This window comes from Opisthocomus hoazin, chromosome 4, assembly GCF_030867145.1.
Source record: "Opisthocomus hoazin isolate bOpiHoa1 chromosome 4, bOpiHoa1.hap1, whole genome shotgun sequence".
In the NCBI taxonomy this organism is placed as follows: Eukaryota; Metazoa; Chordata; class Aves; order Opisthocomiformes; family Opisthocomidae; genus Opisthocomus; species Opisthocomus hoazin.
In genome coordinates, this window is record NC_134417.1 from 85304944 (window position 1) to 85329344 (window position 24401).

Below are 24401 nucleotides of genomic sequence, written 5' to 3' on the forward strand. Positions count from 1 at the left end.
TTCTAATAAACCAGATTAGTGCATTAAGTTACATGAAAAAGGCATAGTAAGCGTGTCAGTCAGATGGACAGATACTAAGTCACAAATCGCAAAAAATAAATTCTGGCAGAATGGTGCAAGAGATTGCAAACACCCTTATCCAGGAGCCCAACTTCATCCAAGACAGTTTCTACTTTAGAAGACAGCACATCAACTGAACTCAAGCTCAAAGCTACTCCACCTTTGGTCTAGTGAATAATGATCTGTACACTCACTTACTGGGCTTTAATGGACTACTGATCCCAAGTTATTTTCATTTTATCATCTCCTTATCTTGGAATGTGTTTTATCCATTCCAGGCAAACATTCAAGCACTAAATATCCTGACCTCACAAAAATGCTTTAAGATATAACTAAGAGAACAGCCAAAGTTTACAAAAAAGCTTTGAGGCTTATATTTCAAAAATATATTCACTTTTATATAATGACTTTATCATATCAAAAAAATGTAGCTAAAAACAACAGACAGGATAGCAGGCAAAAAAAAAAAAAAATTCCTTCAAAACTGAAAGAAATCCAAACCTCAAAAGCAAACCCACATTGGGCACAACTGGTCTGATTAACACACCTGTGTATAATCAAAGTACCTCTGAGGACAGCCAGTTGAGACTCATGGAACAGAGGAGGGATGTTAGCAAAGAAAGGGACACTAATGTGGTTTAATAAAAACAAACAAAACCAAAGGAGAAATACACGGTTAGAATTTTACTTTCAAATGAGGTACTCCCAAAAGCAAAGGAGTAGCAAAATTTCTATCAAATTTATGTTTTTAAATATCATAAACCCAAAATGCTTGCCTTTAAAAACCTTCCCATCAGGATTTGGAAGTCAGAACTGGAGCGGCTGTTTTATGAGACATGCTCTCTCACTACACGGAGCCTCCTGCTTTACTTTAGGGCACAAATCCAAGACAGACACACTCTCTATGTCCATGCTCCTTAACAGCTACGTTGGAATTCCAGTTTTTATTCATCAAAGACTGGTCTCAGTCACGTAATCTTATCTGAGTGCAAAACTTCCTCATGCAAGGCTCTACGTCTCGCTCAGACTGCAGAATCAGGACTAGAATGGTTAAAGCAGTCTGCACTGTCGTGAAAAATTCTGTAATGCTTAAGGAAATGCTATAGTAAACACCTACGGAAACTGTTGCTGTTTGGTAATTATTCATTCTAGAAAAAAAAAATCTAAAAGCAAAAAAACCCACACAAATTGTAATAGATTACAAGACAACTACTTTCATATGCAACAATAAAAAACATTTCTCAAACTTTTCTAGACCAGTACTATTCTATTATCAGCCACTTCTATCAACTCTGCGGTCTTCTGGGTCTAACTCACTCACTCATCAGTACAATGCTCATGTGACCTATTTACAAACAACAGCCATACAAGCATTAAATACCAAAGACAAAAAAATCAAAGGAGCTAATGAAAAAGCAGGCACCAAGTTAAGGCAGTGCTCAAGAACACTGACCCATGCCCAAGTCTGATTACACGTATTATTGAGGGATTTATATTAGCTGCAATGGAGACACAAACACGTCTGACAGCCAACCGTATGTTCTCCACACACAGCTCCAGGAAAGGTTATCTGAGCTGTGTAGGAGCATACATCCTTCCTCTGCAATCTGTTCAACATTCGTAGCATGCAAGACTTCAGATCATCTTTGCCAACTTCCAGCCTAACAGGATGAGTTTTTTTGCCAAGATTACAGTATATGAATGGATTCTATGTTTCAAAAGAAATTTATACAGGAAAAGACACAAATGTAGACATACAATTAATACATACTAGTACTTACAGGATTCTATTTAATACTTGCTAGTCATGAATATCTGTGCACATACATAAACAGTCCTTGCACAGCCACTTGAGGTCACTTGACTGGACCAGCGAGCCAAGGCTTCTTCGCAGCTGTGCTCAAAGGGAGCTTAACATTTCCCATTCTGACACCTCGCGCAAAGCTACCATAGAGCTTTGTTGACTCTTCCTTACGAAGAAAAATAACGACCTTTCTTCCATCACAAGGTCAGAGTTTTCTGCCATCCTCATTAAATAGTTATGCCATAAACCCCAGCCACTGGTCAGAACTCCCCACGTTGGGTTATGATCTGCTATGGAGCAAGAGTGCTCCCACCCCGGACAGCTTACCATACAGTACCTGCAGGACTGGTAACAGGCACAGCCCAAAGAAAGCAGCAGAAAACACCAGTCTGCATGATAAATGCTGACGTGAGCACAGGATCCTCCCAAACACGGGACTGTCAAGTGTTCTGGAGAGCTTTGTGCCAGAGTGCTAAGATGTACAAAACTGGTAAGCATTGTAAAGGCCAAACCAGGTCCCTTACACGTGAAACATTATGAAGGTGAGACAAAGCGGAGGCTAACACTGAAGCAGCAATCCTAAGGGATCAAGAAATAACACAGAGCAGGTAAGAGGATGTCACACCTATTCCAAGGGCACCTCCACCTCACAGATGAAAAATGGGAATAAAACACAAACCTAGGAGCTTCTAAATATGTTTAAAACTTGGCTGGTTTTTTTGGACTCTCTCCATCATTTTCTCCAGGCTGACAGGTAGTGTCTTCAAACTTGAACAAAACAACTGAAATGCCTAAGTTTCGGCTAAACACAGATGGAACAATCTCGCAAACACACACATTGGCCTTTTTTTTCCAAGTCTGTACTCTGTCAAAAGAAAACCAGTATCCAATCCAGCACTTCTTCATTAAATATTTTGCACTGCTTCATGAAATGTTTTCTTGATTAAAGTCATCATTTCTTACCAGCGTAACCGAAGACACAGTTTAAATTTATGCAGTGAGAAACCCCCCTATCACAGACTTCACAGGAGATTAGTGCCATTACCAAAAAAAGAAATTATGAATTCTAATTTTATGAACATTTTGTAGAAATACTGATATACCTCTAAAAATATTTAGGACATGATAACTCATATAACTGACAGTTTTACCACACCTATTTGCTGCTGAAGTTTCCGGGTATTGGGTTTTGCTTTGCACCTTAGGAAGGCAAAAATATTTTCTGAAACATTCCTACATTTTTCAAGGAAGCTCCACAAAGAGTGTTATTTATTCAAAAAACAAGTTCTAAGCATTGTTTCAAATTAAATAGCAAGTGAAAAAGCATGCCTGATCTTGCTAAGAGCACAAACTTTTCCTACCTCTTCCTCACACCTCCCACCTGAATGCCACTCCTAACAAGTGTCTCACTTCCCTTATTCACCAGTTTCCCTCCATCATGTCCCAACCGCTCAGCCAGTCAGCTTTTCTCTTGGCTTACAGCATTTCTTCAGGCAATGTAATAAGAGGCTTTATTTGGTTTTAACGTGGAAACTGCTTAAAATACAACACTATCAAACACTTTTCTCTATCAGCTCACTCTCAGTTATTCAGATGCCAAATTTCAATCAAGAAATAACAACGCTATTTATTTGTACCGTATCTATTACGGCTCCATTGTTATGTTGCATTTTCTACATGAAAATGTCAACATTCCCCCTTGTTTACAAGCAATGAATGTTATGAGGAGCGCTATTCCATAACACTTGAACAAACAACAAAACTATTCAGAGCAAGAGGCATGCATCTAACCATGTAATAAACAGACGTGCATACTCTACAACGGTTCTCTCTCTTGGTGGTATTTTCATTTGGAGAATGCAATTGTGAGTCTACTGACAAACATAAATAAGCTACATATGAAATAATAAAGGAATAAAAACATGGTATCATTTTGGAAACAAGAAACCTGCTGCAATCTGCAAGCCATCAGAATAAAGCCAGAATGCCTCTTAACTGCATAGGTGTGGCCAAAGCATTCACTTTACATGAAGAACAAAATCTATGAAGGTCTATTAACAAAAGCAATTAAAAACTTGCATTAATGTTATCTTTTGAAAGGAATTTAATTCTGAATTGGACAACTTTAGACAACATGATTATTACAGAATTCTCACTAGTTCATAGTTTAAAAATGAAGCTATGCTTTTTTAAAGCAGTAAATTTGACAGTGAATTCCAGCTATGTACTTAATTTTACACAATGTGCAGTGCTTTCATCGTCTCATGCAAACTGCTGCTACAGATAGCACAAACGCATCAGTCTGCTTTTAAAACCCCAGAAGTAAAGTGTATATAATCCACTGAATGAATAAGAAGTGTTTAAGTGTTTCACAGTTCTTTGGAATGGTATATTTATACTTAGGAATTAGGAAATTAACTATATTACAGTATTAAGGTGTAAGATATCATGCTTGCAACAGCAAAGACTGAACGAGGTGGCCTCTTTCAATGTCTCTCTTCACCTACCAAACAATGTTGTTTTATTATAATAAGTCCAATACAACTCGAGTATCACAGCACACCCATTTGTTAGAAATTCACAGAGTAACACTGCTGTGTCTGAGGAATTAATTTCCAGATGAGTTAAAGCTCCAAAGAGGGAACAGTTCTGACTACACTTCTCAGCAGGCAATCCATTCAATCCTATTTAATTAAGAGCTGGAATAAAAGTAATATTAAAGCAGATTCCTGGTGGGGAAAGGAAAAAAATCCCACATCAAAAACTTGCTGACAATTAATAACAAGTATGGTAACACAGTTCCAGGCTACAGACAGTGAATGTATACTTGACAGTTTTTGGCATAAGCTTTCTTCCTGCAAATGAAGGAACTCATCCTTTTTCCTATCAGAAGAATTAAGATAAACCTCACAGAAATTTCGGTCTCAATACAACTTTTTCCAGAACAACCAACAATCTGAGCTTTTCCTTTCTAACATACCAAACCTTCCATGCTCACGCTCCTCCTCAAATCGGGACACCCAAGAACTGTATCTACACTCCCAACAGCAGCAAATTATCCATCTGGAAAGTGAGGCACCACAGCTGTTAGAGATTTCACCGACAGCATGCAGTATCACTATCATTCTCCTAAACAAAAGGGCCCCCGAGTTTCTAATGTTGAAGCTGAGATTAAACATGGACATTTTAAGCTCTCCCTCACGATTTTCATCCCCAGGAGGGGAGGGGACGTGATATATGCGACAATATAGATGCTATCACATTCATCTTGTACAAAGAGGAATACCACCAATAACTCCACATTGGCAAAGCTGCATCAGTTTTTACCCAGCATCATGGACAATTCTACAAATTCAAATTCTGAAACAACTAGTTATTTTAAGTTTCCATTGAATTCCTAACATACCTCTTCCGATTCATTTGTCATTGTCTGGGATTCTTCCAGCTCCTCATCAGCTGCATATTCTTCTTGTTCTTCCATTGCTTGCTCATTATATGATTGCATGTAATCTTCATCCTAAGGCAGTAAACACATGAAGGTGAAAAGACATACGCCAACTTTACAGAATGGCAAACACATTAAGAGATGGGGTCTGTACGCTTTGTTACTGTTTCCAGAACCGGAAGAGAAGAGCCATATCAGAACTGCCAATTATAAGGGATGTATCATATAAGTGATAAATCAATTAGCAGGGCTTTTAACTAGACAATAATTTCAACGTTATCGGAAACATAACCAGAACAGTTTGCATTCGTATCCCAGCAATGTCAGTATAAAAATCCCATCTGCTACTGTTTGCCCCATCTACTTCTGTACTTCTACATCCTTTGATTACAAATTCCTGAAGCAAAAACTGCAGTACTTTCTTACCACAGGAAACATGCACCTATAGCACATATACATTAACATCAGATTTTACCCTTAAAAGATTCTGCAAGTGCTTACACATGAAGAGGTTCAATTCTGAACAATTATGAACATAAAACTAGAGCAAAACCTTTCTCAGGTAAGTTTGCTTGTATTTTAAAACTCCTCACTGATCACATACAGCTTTAATTAAATCATTTTACCAGCAATTAAAGCCAGTACATGTTCTCTAATACACTGCTTAAATTATATTGAATTATGCAGGTGACATTTTCTGAACTAACCTCCAATCTCTTTATTCAGGTTTAGACAGTTCTCAGTTACAAAAAGGATGAACGAGCAGGACATCAATCACTATGGGATATTAGCACCTTAAAGATGTCTTTAGCAGGTCAATAATCTTTTCACCTTCGAAGGACTTTATCAGATCTAGTCTAAAGCCTGGATAAAAGCTTTTGCATTAAGTACTTCTAACAATTGGCAGTGTATCTCCACCACACAAAGCTGTTTTCTTCCTTAAGGATACAATCCTCAAGGTCATGATTCTCAACTGCCTTCCAGCATGACAAAGGAGCATTACCTACCGCCAAACAAGCTGTCAACACAAACTTTGTCACAGCCTAGATAAAGAAACTGGCAGACAGTGATAATAGGTCTAATTTCCCCTCCTCCCTAGGGAGGTAAACAGATTTCAAATCAGTCTAAAACCCTATGCACGTGAAGCAATGTTATCTTTGAAGATACAATAGAAAGAAACTCACTGGAAATTCATCTAGGGGTTCATTGATTTCAAGGTCTAGCACTTCATCTTCTTCTCCAGGCTCTTCCCCATATTCTATTTGGTCTTCTGTCAGCTCAGGATCATTGCCTTCATAATGTTCTTCATCTGCATAGCCTGACGCATATACTTCAGGTGCTTCAGATTTGTCATAAACAATTTCATCTTCCCCTTGGTCATACTCAGACTCATGTTCTATCGATGGATCATTGATGGTCTCAGAGAGTTCGTATGACGTAAGCATGCCAGACGTAGCATTGAGGCTAACTGTGACACCTTGAGAACTACGGTATAGGGGGAGGAAAAATTCAGAGGTTCAAGCATAACAGTAAACTGCTCACAAAGATTTAGCAAAACAAAGCCAGCAAATACAAATTCTCTAAGTTGGTGGACAAAATTATACCTCACATGCTACTTGACTCCATGCCATATTCTCGTAATGCATACTGGACTGCAGCTTATCACCAGCTGCAGGCTATTTGACCAGGGGAATCAAACCAACCAGATGGTTTAGCAGGTCAAACTGGCAGAAGTTCTGCTTGGTAACCAAAGCAGACTGGATTCAATTTTAATTCCAAGACTAACAAAAAAATACACAAAATTACTATAACTGCATCTGGTATCCCAATCTTTCAGAATACGCTAGTAAATTTTTTTTACTGAATGTATTAATGTTGTTCCTTTTTGATTATCTTGAATTCAAACTTACATTTTTACAACAGATTAAATGTTCTACTTAAAATAATGTAAAATATAGAGTCAAGAACTGTCACTTACATGCCTAAAACTTACTCTAACTTGGGAACAGCACTGGTACAGACACTGAAAGAACCCAATCAATACAAAAGCTGGTAAGTTTATAATTTCAAAGAAAAGCAAAACTCAGAATTTACTCTTTTCAATAGCTAGTGCCATCAACACATAACAGAGCAACTAGCCAACTGTAGAGTAGTTAGAAAAGCAGGGTAAAATGCTCTTCTTGATTTGAGGGCTCTGGGTACAAGGAAAACAGAGTTATTTTTTTTAGTTACATTCCTATTATTCACTATTTTCCTAAGTTTGAGGGAACAAGATCAAGGCAGCTTTGAGCTATTTGCACCTATAAGACAAAGAAGATTTAATACAGAAATGAAGACATTATGAAGGATTATCATGATCCTCCCAACTACAGAGCATAAATGAGTTTGAATGGAAGTAGAGGGACAGGGGAAAGGAGTGGAGCAATGCTCTCGCTCTTTGGCAATAAAATTGCTAAAAATGCAAGACTTGTCTACAGAAACCTGCTTCCACCGAGCAATACTGTCACACTTCTGATACTTTCTTGTCACTCATGCAGTTACATAGCCATCCCTGCTGCCCAGGGCTCACAAGAAGGAAATCCAGAGAAAAAACAGCAAGGACTGTAACTGGGATTCCCCATTTTGAAGGGAACAGTCCAGCCCTCACTCCTGCAGGGAGGAAAACAGTGGCCAGTAGAGACACTGATGGTCTGAGCTATTTCACCACACCCTCATCAATCCAACACAGGGACAGGACTCCTTATCCTAATTCCAGCCAAGCATAGAAAGGAGATCTCAGCAATATGTACATATATCCATACCCCTTCAGATGACGTGCCCCCATAGCATGCAACAAGTAAAGGAAAAGCTGGCAAAACACAGGCCACAAAAAGCAGCAGTGGTAGTGCATCACTTCTGCATCAGAAGCATCTTCCTTCCCCCTTCAGTCCAGCTTGCAAAGTAAAAATGTCAGCACACTCATTTTGACTTGCAATGCCCATAACTGAGTTGTGGAGCTGTATCACCACAGAGTATTCACAGGGCAGGACCCTCAGTAAACTCCCACAGGAGTATCTATTCAAGCCTATAAACTTTGTACAAATTTTTCTCCTGTGTAACTGTATACAAATACTTAAGCCACAAATCAAGCCTTGCAAACTATGAAGCTCCTCTCCTCAGGGTCTTAGGAGGCAAGTTACATTTTTAAAAGAAAAATGGCAGAATAGGACTTTACAGGAGAAGGAAGCCTACAATGATACCAAGACGACACAGAACAAGAGCTCTGTAAGTATTTATAAACAATTCTAAACACACAGGAGATGACGCAGTTTCTTCTTCGTAAGCTTTTCTTATAGATTTGAGTTAAATTTATTAGATTCAAATAAACAAGAACATCATTTTACTGAAATGCTACCAATGCTACTGAACACATTATATATACATCATTAAGTAACTGGCTAGCTAAAAAGCAAAACTGTTGAAAGTATATACCTACAACTTTAGTTCAGTAGTTAGTAGTTATTAGTAATGGGAGTCATTAATAACTTTGAGTTATCCAAACCACAAGATTTAGAAAAGAGATACCGAAATTCTTGTTCCTCTTCATTGTCACTTTGCAGAAGATCATCATTCAGCTCTTCATCTGACAAGTCTGACTGATTCTAGGTTTCAGAAAAAGTCAATCGTGAACATAAAAAAGGATACACACTTTTAACTAGGTAATGAAACTATTGAAACTTCTGAACAGTAAGTATTTTTTACAAGAATGCATTCCAGACTAAGACCATAACTTCAATGAATTACCTAATTCAATGAGAAAAAATGTGCTGCACAAGACAACAAATCTGAAAATGTTTAACAGCCTTACGGAAATTTACAAAACTCAAATCTGCCTAGCTAGCAACACTTTTCACTGATGCATACCCAAATATAGCCAAAGATGACATTTCACTTAAGGAACACCAGGAAATAACAAAGGTTAGCTTCAGTACACTGCCTTGTGACTTTGATGCATTAGGCAAGTGAAGAAAATCCAGTAAGTTGCTGCAGCTTCTAGAGAGCAGAGATACTCAGGAGACTGGAGGAAAGGATACAATGATATGAAGAAAACTGAAAAAGTATAATTATTTATAAGTGAAGAAAAAAAAAGAAAAATATATCATGCCTCTTCTGAACTTGTCCTAATTTGTCTATCATCATTTCAATTGTTTCATTTACCTTTTTCTTTAAATAATTACCCACTAGGATGAGATAACTGAAGTTTTGCTCAGCAACATTATTTCCATTCCCTAAAGTAACAGGGGCAGAAAGGTTATACAAGGGTAGATTTATCTAAAAGTACTGGGATGAGATTAAGTAGAAGTGAGTTTAGCCTAAATAGCTTAGGGAAAACTTCCTGAGAAATCTATTGTGACTCCACCATATGAGTCTGTACCCACAGACACTGCTCAGAGCCCTGTAACATGGCAAACTGAAAACAAGAATAGAAACAGCACAAGAATGCACAATATATTGGAGAAATCTAGTATTCGTTAGTATTCACACAAATAATTTTTTTAATTTTTTTTTTTTTTTTTTTAAGATAAGCAAGTAGCTTTATGAACTTACATTTCAACTCCAAAGATGTATGCATTGTTAACTGCTTATGTTTTTGATAACTGCATAACACACATCTGCAATCCCTGTCCTCCTGGAATTTTATTTTTTAAACCAGTAGAGAAGACAAAGGAACTTCCTATCTTTAACAGGGTTTACTTACAGAATAATTTCAAGAAAGCTAACTTCCAACATTTAGAGTGTGATTCTAAAAAAACTACATCAACTAAAACTCAACTTTCACTAGATCTGTGTTTCTTAACAAATCTATTCATCTCTAAGACTTTAGAAACTATTTTCTAAATGCAATCATTTAGCAGATAAGCTGAAGATAGAGGTGACTAGCCGGTTTTCATTTCCCAAACAGAAGCCCTGTCTTCTCCTGACAATATCTGGCAAATTCAAACATACATTCAGTTCTTTTCAAAGAGTTCAATTTCGGAAACAGGCACCAGAGTGAGGAGTCAATAGTCAACATGGGAGGACTTGTTTATGTTCTCCAATGCCAGCTGCTCCCATATTCTTCCGTCACTGTAGAAGGGGAAATCCTCTGCCTACTCGTCAAAGTAGTAGTGGATTTTGTGCAGTGAGTGGATCTTTAATAGGCACCCTTGACTGCTTTCTTATTTACTCTCTTGTAAATACTGCTGGTTATTTTTGCTGAGTAATATTTAATAGCCACGAAACTGGCAGTTGAAGTGAATTCTCCAGAATGCTAATCAGCACTCAGGAGGCATAATTGGGGGTTTTTTGTTTTGTTTTGTTTTTTAGTTGCCAAGTCAATATGAGCTACAAAGAAACTGATTTTGAGAACCACCTCCTTTTCGAACTGTGTTATGAGAAGAAAAACTATCTCAGAAAAAATAATTCTTCTAGAACTTGTATTTTAAAAAGCCACACTTGCAGGTACTCCACCAAAGAAAATGGAGCTCTGGGTGCAGAGCACTCTAGCAACAGGGCAGATCTCAGGTACCCGTGGCTGTCAGGCTTTGGGGAAGTGACCGTAAAATACATAAAACACCATACCAAACAACTGAAGTTGAAAAATTCACATTTTAATATCTGTAACAATTGACTTTAATGCACATCTCTTACCTTTTTGCCAGTTAGCAAATCCTCTCCAAGCAAGTCATCATCAAGTTCACTGGAAAACATTAACAAATTTAAGAAATTGAACCTTAGAAAACAGAAACAAACACCATATAGGGTATATGCCTTAAAAAACTAACTTCAGAAGAATTGTCTGGAGTCTGCACAAAGCTTTCCTTTTAGCAAAGCACTCAGCAAGTTGAAAAAGGAGATATAAATTTTAAACGAAACAACAGACCATACACACTATGTAAGATTGTTGTTGCACGGTCATTTCATTTTCATACACTCTCCTTTCCATATCCCTTCAACCGTAACACAGCACATAAACCTCAACAAAGTATAGGCATTTAAAACACAGTTACTAGGTCCCCCACTCTAGATCCTTCACTTCAAGGCCATTTGGGCATATTGTCCAAACTGCTGCTTCCCACCTCCTCAGGGAAGAAGCGAGATAGTAATGTCCTGCGGGCAAGAATCAAGTCTACGGGCCACCACATCGCCCAAGCTGCACCTCACAGAGCATCTGTCCCATACATAGGGTGCAACACAAAGACCTACAGGCCAGATCAGTTAAGCTTTAGGACAACTGGTCAATCTCCTTCTTCTTTCAGTGAAAGAATTATCTAGTGACAGGAATAAGCAGATTCTCCCTTCTATAATAAACACTTATTACTGACAAATGCCTGTATTAGAACATGCGTGTCTTAAAACTGAGATGCCAGTGATTTGAAATATGAGTTGTAATTCAAGAATGAGACTATTTCTACCTGCACACCTTAAAAAAAAAAACACAAAAAACATCAAAAGCATTCCTTATATACTACATAAAAATTAAATATCCCAAAGTGAGAATGGGCTATATGAACAGAGTAGGAATATGTATGTATAAGAGTTCCTTGGGACTACATAGGAAATAACTGAAAATGGGGAGGCAATCACAAGACATAAACCAGTGCTAAGACTTGGTTTTGCACATAGACACATCTCTTTCCGAGCTGGTTACTGTACAGATAATGGAGGAGGGAATAAAAATCATGTGGGCTAGCAGAGAGCAGGTGATACTCCAAATCAGCCCTAAATAGGGTGTTATCATCGGTACACAATATTTGCCCATAGCTACTGATGTCAAACAGTTCCAGGAACGACTGAACATTAACAGCAATTGTTTTGTGCTCACTGCAATATTAAACAAAAATTGGGACATAAGACTTATCATACATTCCAAAGAGCAAACTGACTAGAATTTAAGCCCTTTATTTCAGAAACAGAAAACTCTACGTAACAGAAACTGCTGCAGAAGAATTTAGAGCCCAAACTCAAGTAGGAAAAAGTCACTAATCTCTTCAGCTGCCTGTAATATGACAAATGCACCAAAAGGTTTGAAAATATTTCCCAGTACTATGGTCCACCACTGACAGCTTTTAATAAAACTGCACTAGAGAAATTCCAAAAGACGGCAGGACCGTATGTTATAGCAGCATTCAAACCCTTACGACTCAGGTACTAAGAAATGTAGATCAAAAAGGAAAGGAAAACAAAGTGAAAAAATAAATTATTATCTAAACACAGTTAGGGCTATTCAACACATTATTAAAAAATATCCTCAATGTGATTTAAAAAAAAATGATTAAATATTCGTTCAACAGAAGTAATTGTATCCGTATTCTAGATTTTTAAAAGCTTTGGCTTATTACTTGACAGCTATAAAAATTAGAACTAGCACATAAACGAAGCTCATAACAGAAACAAAGTGTTTCACAGAATGCCCCTCAAAACCTATTGAAATATTCAATGTCGTTCAATATTTTCATTGACAAATTAAAAGAAGAAAAATCACTGTTGATAACTTTGTGAATAAACAAAGTAACAGTGAAAAGTCTGCACAATAAAGCTGCTTTTAAAATAGCAGAATCTGAAGCTATCTACCAGAAATAAGAGGGACCAGAATTACCAGATCTGACTATTAAAAAAAAAATTAAAAAATACTTAAAGATCTCAGGCTAGCTGAGAAAAACAGACAAAAATGAATGATTGCAATCTGATACCACACAAAGCTACATAAATTAAACTGGAATAAAAGTACACATCTGTGATAGTTCCAAAGAAAACTCACCCTATCATCAAGACACAAAGGTCTACCCAAAACCACCATTCTAGGAAATTATGGAGGGTTAAGATAATCTTCAGAGTTCACTGCTCTCATGAGAGAGAGACTCATTGCTCTCCTTCCTCAACTCCCAATACTCAACATTCCCCTCACTGAATAAATTCAAAGAAAGAAGAGAAAATAATAATAAAACAGACAACAAAAAAGAGAAAGTTTTCTGCCAGTGTAGAGAAATGAATGATCTCAGAGAAGGATCAGAACAAGTGAATTTCAACAGAAGTCAACTACTAAATCAGCCCTGTCATCTCACAGAATAGCTCCAGAAATGCATATTTTTCCCAAATGCAAGCTTTGGGCTACTTATAGAGATAAATGTATAAATTAACAGCCCGTGATAAAGACGTCATACTGGCCCTTTCTGGCCTCCAATTTCATGAGCATGCCTCATTAAACATGAGCAGTAGCCAGTACACAAGTGTTTCAGGAAAAGAATTTGTAAAAAAATGCAATGGGAAAAATTCTCCAAGAACAATGTTACATTTGTACTCCCAAAACAATAGGGGCCTTCCAACTCTCAGTTATCACCCTCCAGTGTTTGAGGAAGGAGAGAGATCTGGAAATTCAAAATTATTTAAGTGACTGGGGGATGGGACTCAGGTAGCAACACAGTAAGAGCTAATCATTAATCAAGATGTACGACTAACGCATAACCCCTTCAGCGTCCTCCACAAAAAAGTGGTTTAGGTTGCAAAGCAAAGCACGAAGGATTGAAAAACCCAAGTCTGCTGTGCTCAATCAGCATTTTTTCCATCTTCAAGAAGCTGTGCCCCATACTGCATCAGGCCAGTAGTTAAAAAAATTCAAGCAATTACATTAGGCAAGAACATATCCATGTACAGCATTTGTAACTGCCCCGACAACTGCAGAACTTAACACCTCCAAAGACAGCATGGCAATCTAAAATGAATTAATGATAATAATTAAAAAATACAAATTCCAACATGCAAATAAAATAATATTCTATTAGATATAGTTGTAAAAAAATTTTTTGAAATGATCAGCAAGATGAAACTCTGGAATCTCCAGCATGCACCTGAAACCACTTCCCTTACAATTTCACTAAAGAACAAACAATATCATTTTTGATCATCTATCTTAAATTATATGCAGCTAATAAAAAACACGTAAATGAAAACTTGTCTTCTAAAACTGACTCTTTATGTGCTTCAAAGTCTCAGCTTAGTGAAAATACTCTATAACCTTTCTCAGGTCCTATAAGAATCTTTGCCACAGGCAGCTTACCATTGGCAATAAGCTTACAACTTCTGATACAATTCCTGTTTGACTCTTCCAAATTTTCCTAGGTGGCAATGTAATCGGTTGAACTCAGCATTACATTTGTAAGCATAGAAGGTCAGTCCAATCTAATTATTTAGCTAAAATATGTACACTAGGGTTAACGGAAGGCCAAGATGTTGATAAGAGTACTTGATACAGGAACTCCTAATCAGGAACTACTGTCCTTGGGAACAAAGCATATCTTGGAAAAATATGTAAGCTAATTAAGACATTTCTGAACAATTTGGAACTATCAGCAGAAGAATGATAAAGTGTGCCCTTAAACCAACTATCCTCATTACAGTACTAAAAATCACACTCCTCGAGCTGGAGACCCTGGCCCAAGCAAAGACCTTTACTCACTGAGCACACATAGTAAATTTTAGGAGTACTGTATCTTTAAACCAAAGTGAGAAGAGAACTAACCAGTCATAGTTAGGAGGGTATGGCTAACAGGCAGAACTAACATTTTTAGCTGTATAAATATGCAGTGTGATTGTAACCAGGTGTACTAGCTTTGTAGAAAACCACCTAGCACCCGATTTTGTGCAAAACCAAAAATAAACCAGTATCTCAGCTCTGTACGCGTACTGGATGTTGCACACCAGGTAATGAACTCCATTTGTGAGACAACAGCAAGAGTAGGACAGCTAAAACCAAATGTGACCAGCCAGCATCTAAGAGCCCACCTATTCATACAATGAAGTCAGCAAAGGCAACAAGTTCAGAAAATATTCTAATACAAAGCATTTTGCCTGTAATATTGGCCTCAGTATTTCTGAATACCCAGAGCTGGGGCTCGGAGGCAGCACGGTACAGTAACCCAGTGATTTTAATTACACTCGCAAACCAGATCAGTTCAATGTAGTTCACCATCCAACCCACCAACAGCGAGAGCAGACACCCCTCACCAGCATACAGCAGAACACCCTGTATACAGAAGCTACTGTCCACATTCCTTATTCGCTCTTACTCACCTCCTAGAGTAACAAAAAACACCCACTTAACCTACAGAAAAGCGCAGAAGAGGAAGCTAAGCCCTCTGGAATGATGACAAATTGGGAGTAGCTGATTCACTCCGGAAGGCTCAACTCAGTGGAAAACTACTTAGCGTAAAACTTGTTTACTACAATCACTTGAAGGATTATTAGAAAAGGTAAAAATCTGGCTGGAATGTTTTTTTCCCCTTTTTACAGTGAAAACCACTGGCAAAGTCTAAACAAGTCTCTCTGTTACTAAAATGGAATAATCAAAAAGCAACCCCACAAAAAACCAAAAAGTTTTCTCCCACAAAGAACAGACAAGTCTAGCCAGCAGCTTGATTCAAGTCTTTCCCAGTTACAGTGCCTTCACGTAAGAGAATTCTTTTTCTTCCCCAAAATAACCAAATTCATACATACTTCTAAATCTTTTTACCAGTCATTTTTTTTCAGTAGAAGCCTATACTTACACTCCATTACTCTCCTGCAACGTAAAACTGAAGTAGGACTTTAAGTATTTAAACATCTAGCTGGAAAAAAAAAAATTAAGTTGGGCAAATTCAAGTAGTAGCAAAACCTAACTATTTAAACCATTGAGATCTACTAAATATTTGAGGAAAACTAGGACATTAACTGCAAAGCTAATTACACACCACAAGTACTTTATCCGATTTTAAATGGTATCTCCTCACAGTGCTCTCTCTGCTCCTCAAGGCAAGTATGTTTGGCACAATCCAGCAGTGGCTGACACATGCATAACAACCAACATCTTCATTAGTATCTAAATGTGTGCTACTCTTAAAGTTATGATACAAAATGCCAGAACGTGAAACAGAGCAATGTAATTCAGCATACAGAAACCGAACGTGAAGATACTCTACACCTACCTGTCCCAGTCATCATCTCCAGCTCTTCTTCTCCAAGACCTTTCTGCACCAGGCTTATCGAATTGATCAAAGTCATCATCTGCAAAGAAGGGGAGTACGTTAAATAATTCTTACTGAAATGAAAAGTTTCTGAAGCAACCACTTAGGTGGGATTTTTCTGTGGGGGGTGATGCTTTTTAGAAGATGCAAAAATAGCTGTTTCTACTTTCCATTTTAACATGAGGAAAACGGATAAATACCAACATGCTTCAATAATAAAAACCCTATAATGTACTATATAGCTTTCCCTCTTCTCACTATTGAGGTGAGGATGACGGGAGGAAAACAGATAGGGCATGAGATAAATCACTGGAAAATGTTGCCAGCGAAGGCATCTCAGATACAGAAGATCCCCAGAAACGCATGAACCTGAGGTGCAAAGAACCGTGTCTGCCAGCTCTCTGCTTGCCTTGGGGGCCACAAGCTCACCCACCCACACTAAGCCTGCAAAGGAACTTTCAAAATAGGAGTAAACCTCAGGTCAGCACAAGGCAGGATGCTACCAGCAACCTGAGACAGGAGACAGAAGTCAGGTGTAATACACCATCAACTACCTCAACTTGGGCATTAAAAACCAGAATTACTAGAAGTCATTGAAGCATGTTACACTGCGTACCCAAGCATGCACATGCCCTCCAAGACAAAACAGGTGCTCCATACATTTCTCTCAGCAAGTATCCTCACTTTAGCCTATCAAATCACAAATTACTCTTGCATAACTTAGTTTGCAAATAACAATTCTGCTACTTAAAAATATTAAAACTTCTATTTCTCTGGAAAAGAAGTGCAAAGGTCATCTGCTCTGCTCAGACATCCAGATGTCTCATCATCTGTAAACTGGAAGCACATACCTTCAGAAACACTCAATCCTCACTCTCTTTTCCTGTGGCTACAGCCCAGGGAATGCACACCTGCAATTAGTGTCTGTTCACACACTTTAATGATTTTTGTAAGAGTCAAACAAGCGGGCAAATAAAAGTTATGCTGAACACACGGGGAACCTGGCTGCAGTTTGGGGGTCTGCAAAACACAGGAGGTTGAGCAATCCAGTCCTTCCAGCCTTACAGTCGGTATTGGTGAACACTAAGATGTGTTCCAGTCATCCTCCTGAATCTATTTGCACTCAACTCTTTGACCAAGTACAATGCCAAGGATCAACTTTTTGTGTTGTTTTTTTTTTTCAAATGAACCTTCAAAACCCAATCTATCTTCACCTCTTTAAACTCAACCCAGTATCCTTCAGTGAATATCCCCCACATGCAATGACAAACCTACTCACTTCTTACTTCATATAATCAAAATACAAGTGTTAGTGACCAATAGCAGTTTAAAAGGAGGTAAAAACATTAAAAAGAGAAAATTCAGTTATTGCAATGTCACTAAATTAAAAGCTATCAAACTAGAAATTTAAATCAAATACCTATGAAAATACGACTGCTCAGTATGAATCATGATGCAACACAAGTCAAGTGTGGCAACTCTTTCGTTTTGAAACAGCAGGTAAAAACAATTCCCCTTGATTAGGTTCCCCCCTTTACTCCCTACAGATACTTTTCTATTTTAATTAATCTTTTATATTTAAACTAATATACACAGGCCAACACCACTGAAACAAACAGTTGGTTTACATTTCTCTGCTCAAACATCTGCATATTGCACCCTCCTTCAATTCCAATTCCTATTCCACCCACAGGGGAAAGCCAGACAGCCATCCAAGCACTTACTATCTTCCTCTTGAACACTAAAATATCCATTTCTGTGGTCTCCGGAAAAAAATGCCACCTTGTTCTCTTTAGGGTCATTCAAACCCATGCCACAGAGACTATCTTAGTGCACTGCCATTTTAAGGGCACAAATATCCTGCATCTTATCATTCTCACAGCTGGATTGCAGTAATCCACAGACGATATGACAACCTCCAACAATTTTTTTTTTAAGGTAATGCAACTAGTTTTGCAGCAACCCAAATTACAAGTGTCCACATATTGACTAACACAGCTCAGAACCATGGCCACCATCTAGAAGACAGTAACTTAATTTTAAGCTATGCCTTCTTGCTTGCAAGATATCATATTTTTCATGCCAGGCATCAGTTTTCAAACTACAGAGAGCTGTATTCTAAACCAACATCACTCGAAGACAACCTCTTAGCTCTTCAGCACACAGTTCTTACACAGGGGGACTTTTGCATCAGTCAGGTTTAAATCTAGACCACACAAAGTTAGACGCCAAACCCTTTTTCTGTTGAGATCTCTACAGCAAAAAGAAACATTCTTCAGTAGAATTCATAGTACTTTTCCAGGCCAGATAGTTAAGTTTCACGGCCATAAAACTGCTTCAGTCTAGTATTACTGCTAGTGAAGGAACTATAGCAAAAGAGGGTCCAAGTTCCTGCCAAGTTTCTAGTGTAGACCTGGACCTCCACTCAGACAACCTCAGGAACCTCCACCCTTCAATTCTTCTAACCCCTCCAAATTTCTCACACCCTATTCCTTATTTACGAGGAACTCCTACCAAAATCCAAAGCTGAATTACATCCACGCAAAGCCCTTTTCACAAGTCCTCTCTCGCAGGCTGCATACACAAACCTCAAAAATGACTGGTCAATCTGTGTGTGGTGACCACACCTTGTAAGAACTGTTCCACATCAGTTCCCACCACCTCCCTGTTCTCATCTCTTCTCTCCCTCTCTTACAACACACTTACGATACAAAGATCTTTGGGACAGAGGTTGTCAGCTTTTCCTTTTTAGGCTTATTTGTTCTGTGACAGCTGACACTGACAAAGAGCATTACAAATTATGCCATTTTGACATTAAGCGTTGTCAGAGCCCAAAGCAGGCTGTAGCTCTCCTAAAGAAAATGAGGTCACAACAACCATGCATCTACAAATAGCATTGCCAGCTTCATCATTTGTGAGACAGCAAGCATTGAAACAGACACAGGCTTTAAACCTGCAACACGATGTGATACCTAGCAAACCTCAGTGAGGCACACTTTTTTCCAATTTCTGAAGCTACGCATATTTTCATTTTTCTTCTGCCTTTCTAGGCAAGAACATTGGAAAACACCAGTAAACAACAATCAGCATAACATTTATGGATGTTTCTGCTTGAGACACTCTTATAAGTCAATGTTTGTGTCAAGCATGATTAAGTGCCTGTAAAACATTAACTTGTACAGAAAGAGGAACGCTCAGCATCAGCAGAACACAAAACCACTGAGAGCAACAGCCAAAGATTATTTTTTTATATATATATATAAATAATTCTCAGTACTACTGTGTGGGAGGTGAGGAGAGAAGGAAAAAAAAGAGTAGGGCAGAAATCCATAAACATAAGCCTTTTCAGCAGGAAAATGTCCATTGTAGGAGTTAGAAGAGGTTTTGTATTTTTTCCAGCAGTATCAGTGCAGCCTAGAAAGGTAGTTGTACACAGCAACTGTTGCTAAGATGTGCATGCAATGGCTATGGCTCCTCGTTTCAATCCAAGGCTCTCACGGTGAAGCTCACCAAGATGTGTGCGGATTACCTGGGTATCAACTGGAAGATCCCGATAGGTGATCACTAAACACACTAAGCCCCCTCTCTAACTTCCAGGCAGCACTACAAGGGGGGGGGGGGGGGGCACACACCAAGACCTATCAAGTACCAAAGAAGCAGCAACAGAATAAGCAAGCAGGACAGACCAGTTATACAGCAAAACAAAAGAAAAATCCACCACTTGGATTCCTGCTCTTCCTATTGCAGCTCTAAGAAAGCAATCCCACGGCAGTAGGATTCTTCCTACTGCAGCTCTCAGAAAATTTCCATTATCAAAGTGACAGAGAAGTTGCAGGATGCTAACTAACACTGGCTGTTTTGTTAGACTAGCCTGTCTCCCAAGGCTCTGGCCAGCCATGAACCAGAATAAGCACAAAGACAGCCAAACACACTTGGTTCCTGTCACAAAGGAGTGGTTTGGACTGCTTGAAGAATCACCGCCAAAGGTATGTGCAGAAGTGATTTTAATAGGAGTTTATAAAAATGTGATTTAACAACATTCGATGTCAAGGTTCAGTCTACTACTTATTACAGAATCACACAGAATCACAGAATAGTAGGGGTTGGAAGAGACCTCTGTGGGTCATCTAGTCCAACCCCCCTGCCGAAGCAGGGTCACCTACAGCAGGCTGCACAGGACCTTGTCCAGGCGGGTCTTGAATATCTCCAGAGAAGGAGACTCCACAACCTCCCTGGGCAGCCTGTTCCAGTGCTCTGTCACCCTCAAGAGGGAAGAAGTTCTTCCTCATGTTCAGACGGAACTTCCTGTGCTTCCGTTTGTGCCCATTGCCCCTTGTCCTGTCACTGGGCACCCCTGAAAAGAGCTTGGCCCCATCCTCCTGACACCCACCCTTCAGATATTTATAAGCATTTAGTAGGTCCCCTCGCAGCCTTCTCTTCTTCAGGCTGAACAAGCCCAGCTCCCTCAGCCTCTCCTTGTAGGGGAGATGTTCCAGTCCCCTCATTATCCTTGTAGCCCTCTGCTGGAATCTCTCCAGTAGCTCTTCATCTTTCTTGAACTGGGGAGCCCAGAACTGGACAGAGTACTCCAGACGAGGCCTCACTAGGGCAGTGTAGAGGGGAAGGAGAACCTCCCTCGTCCTGCTGGCCACACTCTTCTTGATGCAGCCCAGGATTCCATTGGCTTTCTTGGCAGCCAGGGCACACTGCTGGCTCATGGTTAACCTGTCGTCCACCAGGACACCCAGGTCCCTCTCCGCAGAGCTGCTCTCCAGCAGGTCCACCCCAAGCCTGTACTGGTGCATGAGGTTGTTCCTCCCCAGGTGCAGGACCCTGCACTTGCCCAGGCAGCAGGAGTTCCAGCTGCGGTCAGGAAGCGCCTGATCGGCCCGACTCACTGCTCCTGTACAAAGACCAGAAAAGTGCCAAGTTGTCCCAGCTCACTGCTCTTGCAGTAAAGGCAAGAATACGATGCTGGCTGGTTCTGAGATCACCAGGTGTCCCAGTGGGGCCAGAGGGCTGCACCACCACAGTTCCCCACACTAAAACGTTCACATGTGCTTTATTCTTACCCTACTGTAGTACCAGCAGTGCTATAAACTGCTTATTTTTTTGGTTTTATGATATATGCCCACAACTGTTATCTTTTTTCCTGCTTAATAAGAATAGATCATCCACACTAGAAATTCACAAAATACAAGCCTCATTTCCTCTTTGGCCATGCTGATGGTAGTTCCTCTGTGGACACCCTTTCAATGAAACCTTCACTAATCATTTTTCTATGTAAAATGGAAGTCCTAAGCTACACAGTCAAGTCTCACAAGCGTAGGAGGTGAATCAGCAGGAACACTGCAGAGCTCTTAACATCTTCAAATGGTACCAACATAGCCTAAAAAGGTAGTCCTACATAGCAACTGTTGCTAAGATGTAGTATTTTACTGCAATGAGACGTCCAAGACTTCTAGACTAGGAACATTTGATGGCTGCATCATTCGTCTTCCTAGAAATACACCTGCATGCTTTCTGGAACACTAACCACATGCTGTCTCATAAACCTCCTTAACAGTTCAAAATTTTTTGTTTTGGTTTGCTTCAGTATTCCACTATTCTGAATATCAAACATGCTATTAGTTTTAAGCATTGAAAAAGCGAAAAGTTATTTCTTGCAACAATGATCCAATAGTTCAATGGATTAAAAAAAAGTATTAGGCATTGTTTACCCAACAGATCTTTTAATAACTAAGCTGCACTGCTTTTGGTCAAAACACGTAAGGGGGCTATTTAAAAAAATAAAAGAAAATGAGAGAAACAAGCAGAAAAAAGGAAAAGTCATTTACCACATGGAAAAATGTCACTTCCCTATGCTTAGATTTAATGCTGACACAACAATTCCATCTTGATCTATCCCACTCCCCAGTATCATATTTAAAATACTCAACATGACAACAGTATTTCAAGCACAAGTCTCCAGATAAAAAACAGCTTAGCAGCTTATCTTTTACGCAATAGTTTATTTCTACAGAGTATTTTTCTTCGTATTTTATTGCAGAAGGTTACACAAAACATAGCTATTGTAAAGCCTCAATTTTCAGGAACTGAGTATCCTACTTAAAAACAGACCTATGTTTCTGATAGTGAACTGAATTTCAGTATCTCATGCTACGCGATAGAGAAGAACAACAGGTTTCACGAGGAACAGCCATGTCTAAAACACAAGCTGGCAATGTAACTGTACTGTAACACCAGTTAAACGAAAACTTCTGGTAACAATCACAACAACATCTAGCAGCAGAAGCACAAGGTCAACAGGAACTTCTGAACCTGAGTCTGTGATGTAAACTTAACACACTACGAAGCACACTATGAATCCAATCTCATTTATTACAAATAATGCAGCTCTCTACCTTATTATAAAAATCACAGTCACTCCTACTACTGCACAAGAACACACACACACTAACACACCAAACACAAACTGTTTAGTTTATTTTTTCAGGGATAGATATCATGCAGTCGTATACCGGTAAACAATCACTCATAGAAGCCTTACGTATTCAGTGACTAAGTAATTATAATAATGTAGCATTTACACAACGTGTACCTCAACTACTGTATTTCATGTTTTCTTTCCAAATTACTCCTACAGGATAGTTTAGCTTCCTCAAAGAAATAAAGTAGAAAAAATGAATTTATTCAGGAGATAAGTTCCTTTTACCTTCTCAAAAAGACCTGTTTTTAGAGTTTCTCATGACGCAAAGCAAGCCACTAGCAATAACAAAGAACAGAACTATGATATGCTGCCAGAAACTGAAGCTCTCTTCTTCCTAATCACTGCTTGAAAGAATCAGTACCTTTCAAAAAAAAAAACAAACAAAATAAATGAAAATAACTACAACTAAACCCCAAACCACCAGGCCACAAAAAAACACTTCCAAAGTCTGCTTGGATCTGAATATATTTGCTTTGGAAAAAACATTTCAGAAGTGTCATAATCCTTGTCTCAGAAACATGCTGAACAGTGAATGAAGGCCAAGAGTTTAAATGAAATCCACATGAACTCAGTTCTCAACCGGCTTTGGAGACCGATGAGAAACTGCACCTCTCCAGAAACTCTCCAGTATCTTTCACAGCCACCAAAAGTTATACTCAAAACTTAGGCTGCATTACAGCAGAATGTAACACAGGACCAATCACATTACTTACTCGGAAGTTTTTTGGTCAAGTCAGTGACAACCCTCATCTTAAATTATTCTGGACAATAAGTTCCATGTGACCTACAATCGGAGGTTTAGTATTTAATGTAATAAAGCATGGTTTGGCTTTCAAAAAAAAAAAAAAAAAAAAGTGATACTAAGGCTATGTTTCATTTAGATGACCTGAAATGAGAGAACATTCAGAAGAGTGCGACTTTTAGTGAAAGCTTGCTAAAGAAGCCAAAAGAGATCAAAAATTTCTATGCTTTAAAGCAAATCTGCCTGCCACAAGCTCATTCAAGTAGTAATGTTTTTTGGCACTAGCCCTTAGCTGGAACAATAGCCCACAATCATACACTTCTATTTCATGAACTGTAAACTCTATAGGCCTTTGACACTCCGAGGAGTTTTAGCGTGTCTATATTCCAATATAACCCTACGTTATAGTGACCAGCCGCATCAGTCCACCCAATAAAGTAGGATGCAGTAGCCGCAGAGACGAAAACACAGCCAGCACTCCAGCCACTTTCATCTCGGTACAAACGCAGAATCTATTTCCAGTCTCTGTAGGCTACTGTCGAATAGCCTGAAGCACAACAAATTCAATTGGATTTGTCAGACTGCCGAGTTTTTACTACATCTTTGAATTGGATAGTGACCCACAACACAGAGAAAGGTGTTTGCTGTGCTAGCAGTATAAGCTTTTTTTCAGTTTTTATCAACAGCTTCACAAGATGTTTTTAAAGCCACTACATTGCTGAAAGCACAACAGCAGTCCTCAGATTAGTTAAAATGAAATTAAACTGATGACAGCTTAAATTCAAGCCGGAGGAATAATATAACAGGCTCAGTGGCAGAGAAACAGCCATTCAGCTACTCTT

The 24401-nt window shown here is 38.8% G+C and overlaps 1 protein-coding gene across 5 annotated transcripts in view; it reads right to left on the bottom strand.

The window, feature by feature from the left end:
- RBM33 (RNA binding motif protein 33) overlaps window positions 1–24401 on the bottom strand; it is a 105993-nt gene that overhangs the window by 78863 nt on the left and 2729 nt on the right. For all 5 annotated transcript variants that reach the window (XM_075419771.1, XM_075419772.1, XM_075419770.1 and 2 more), the window contains exons 2-6: window positions 16289–16367; window positions 10980–11028; window positions 8874–8950; window positions 6494–6794; window positions 5271–5381 (exon numbers count right to left, since the gene is read on the bottom strand). In XM_075419771.1, coding sequence (XP_075275886.1) covers window positions 5271–5381; window positions 6494–6794; window positions 8874–8950; window positions 10980–11028; window positions 16289–16367 — 617 coding nt within the window. The remainder of the gene's footprint in view (window positions 1–5270; window positions 5382–6493; window positions 6795–8873; window positions 8951–10979; window positions 11029–16288; window positions 16368–24401) is intronic.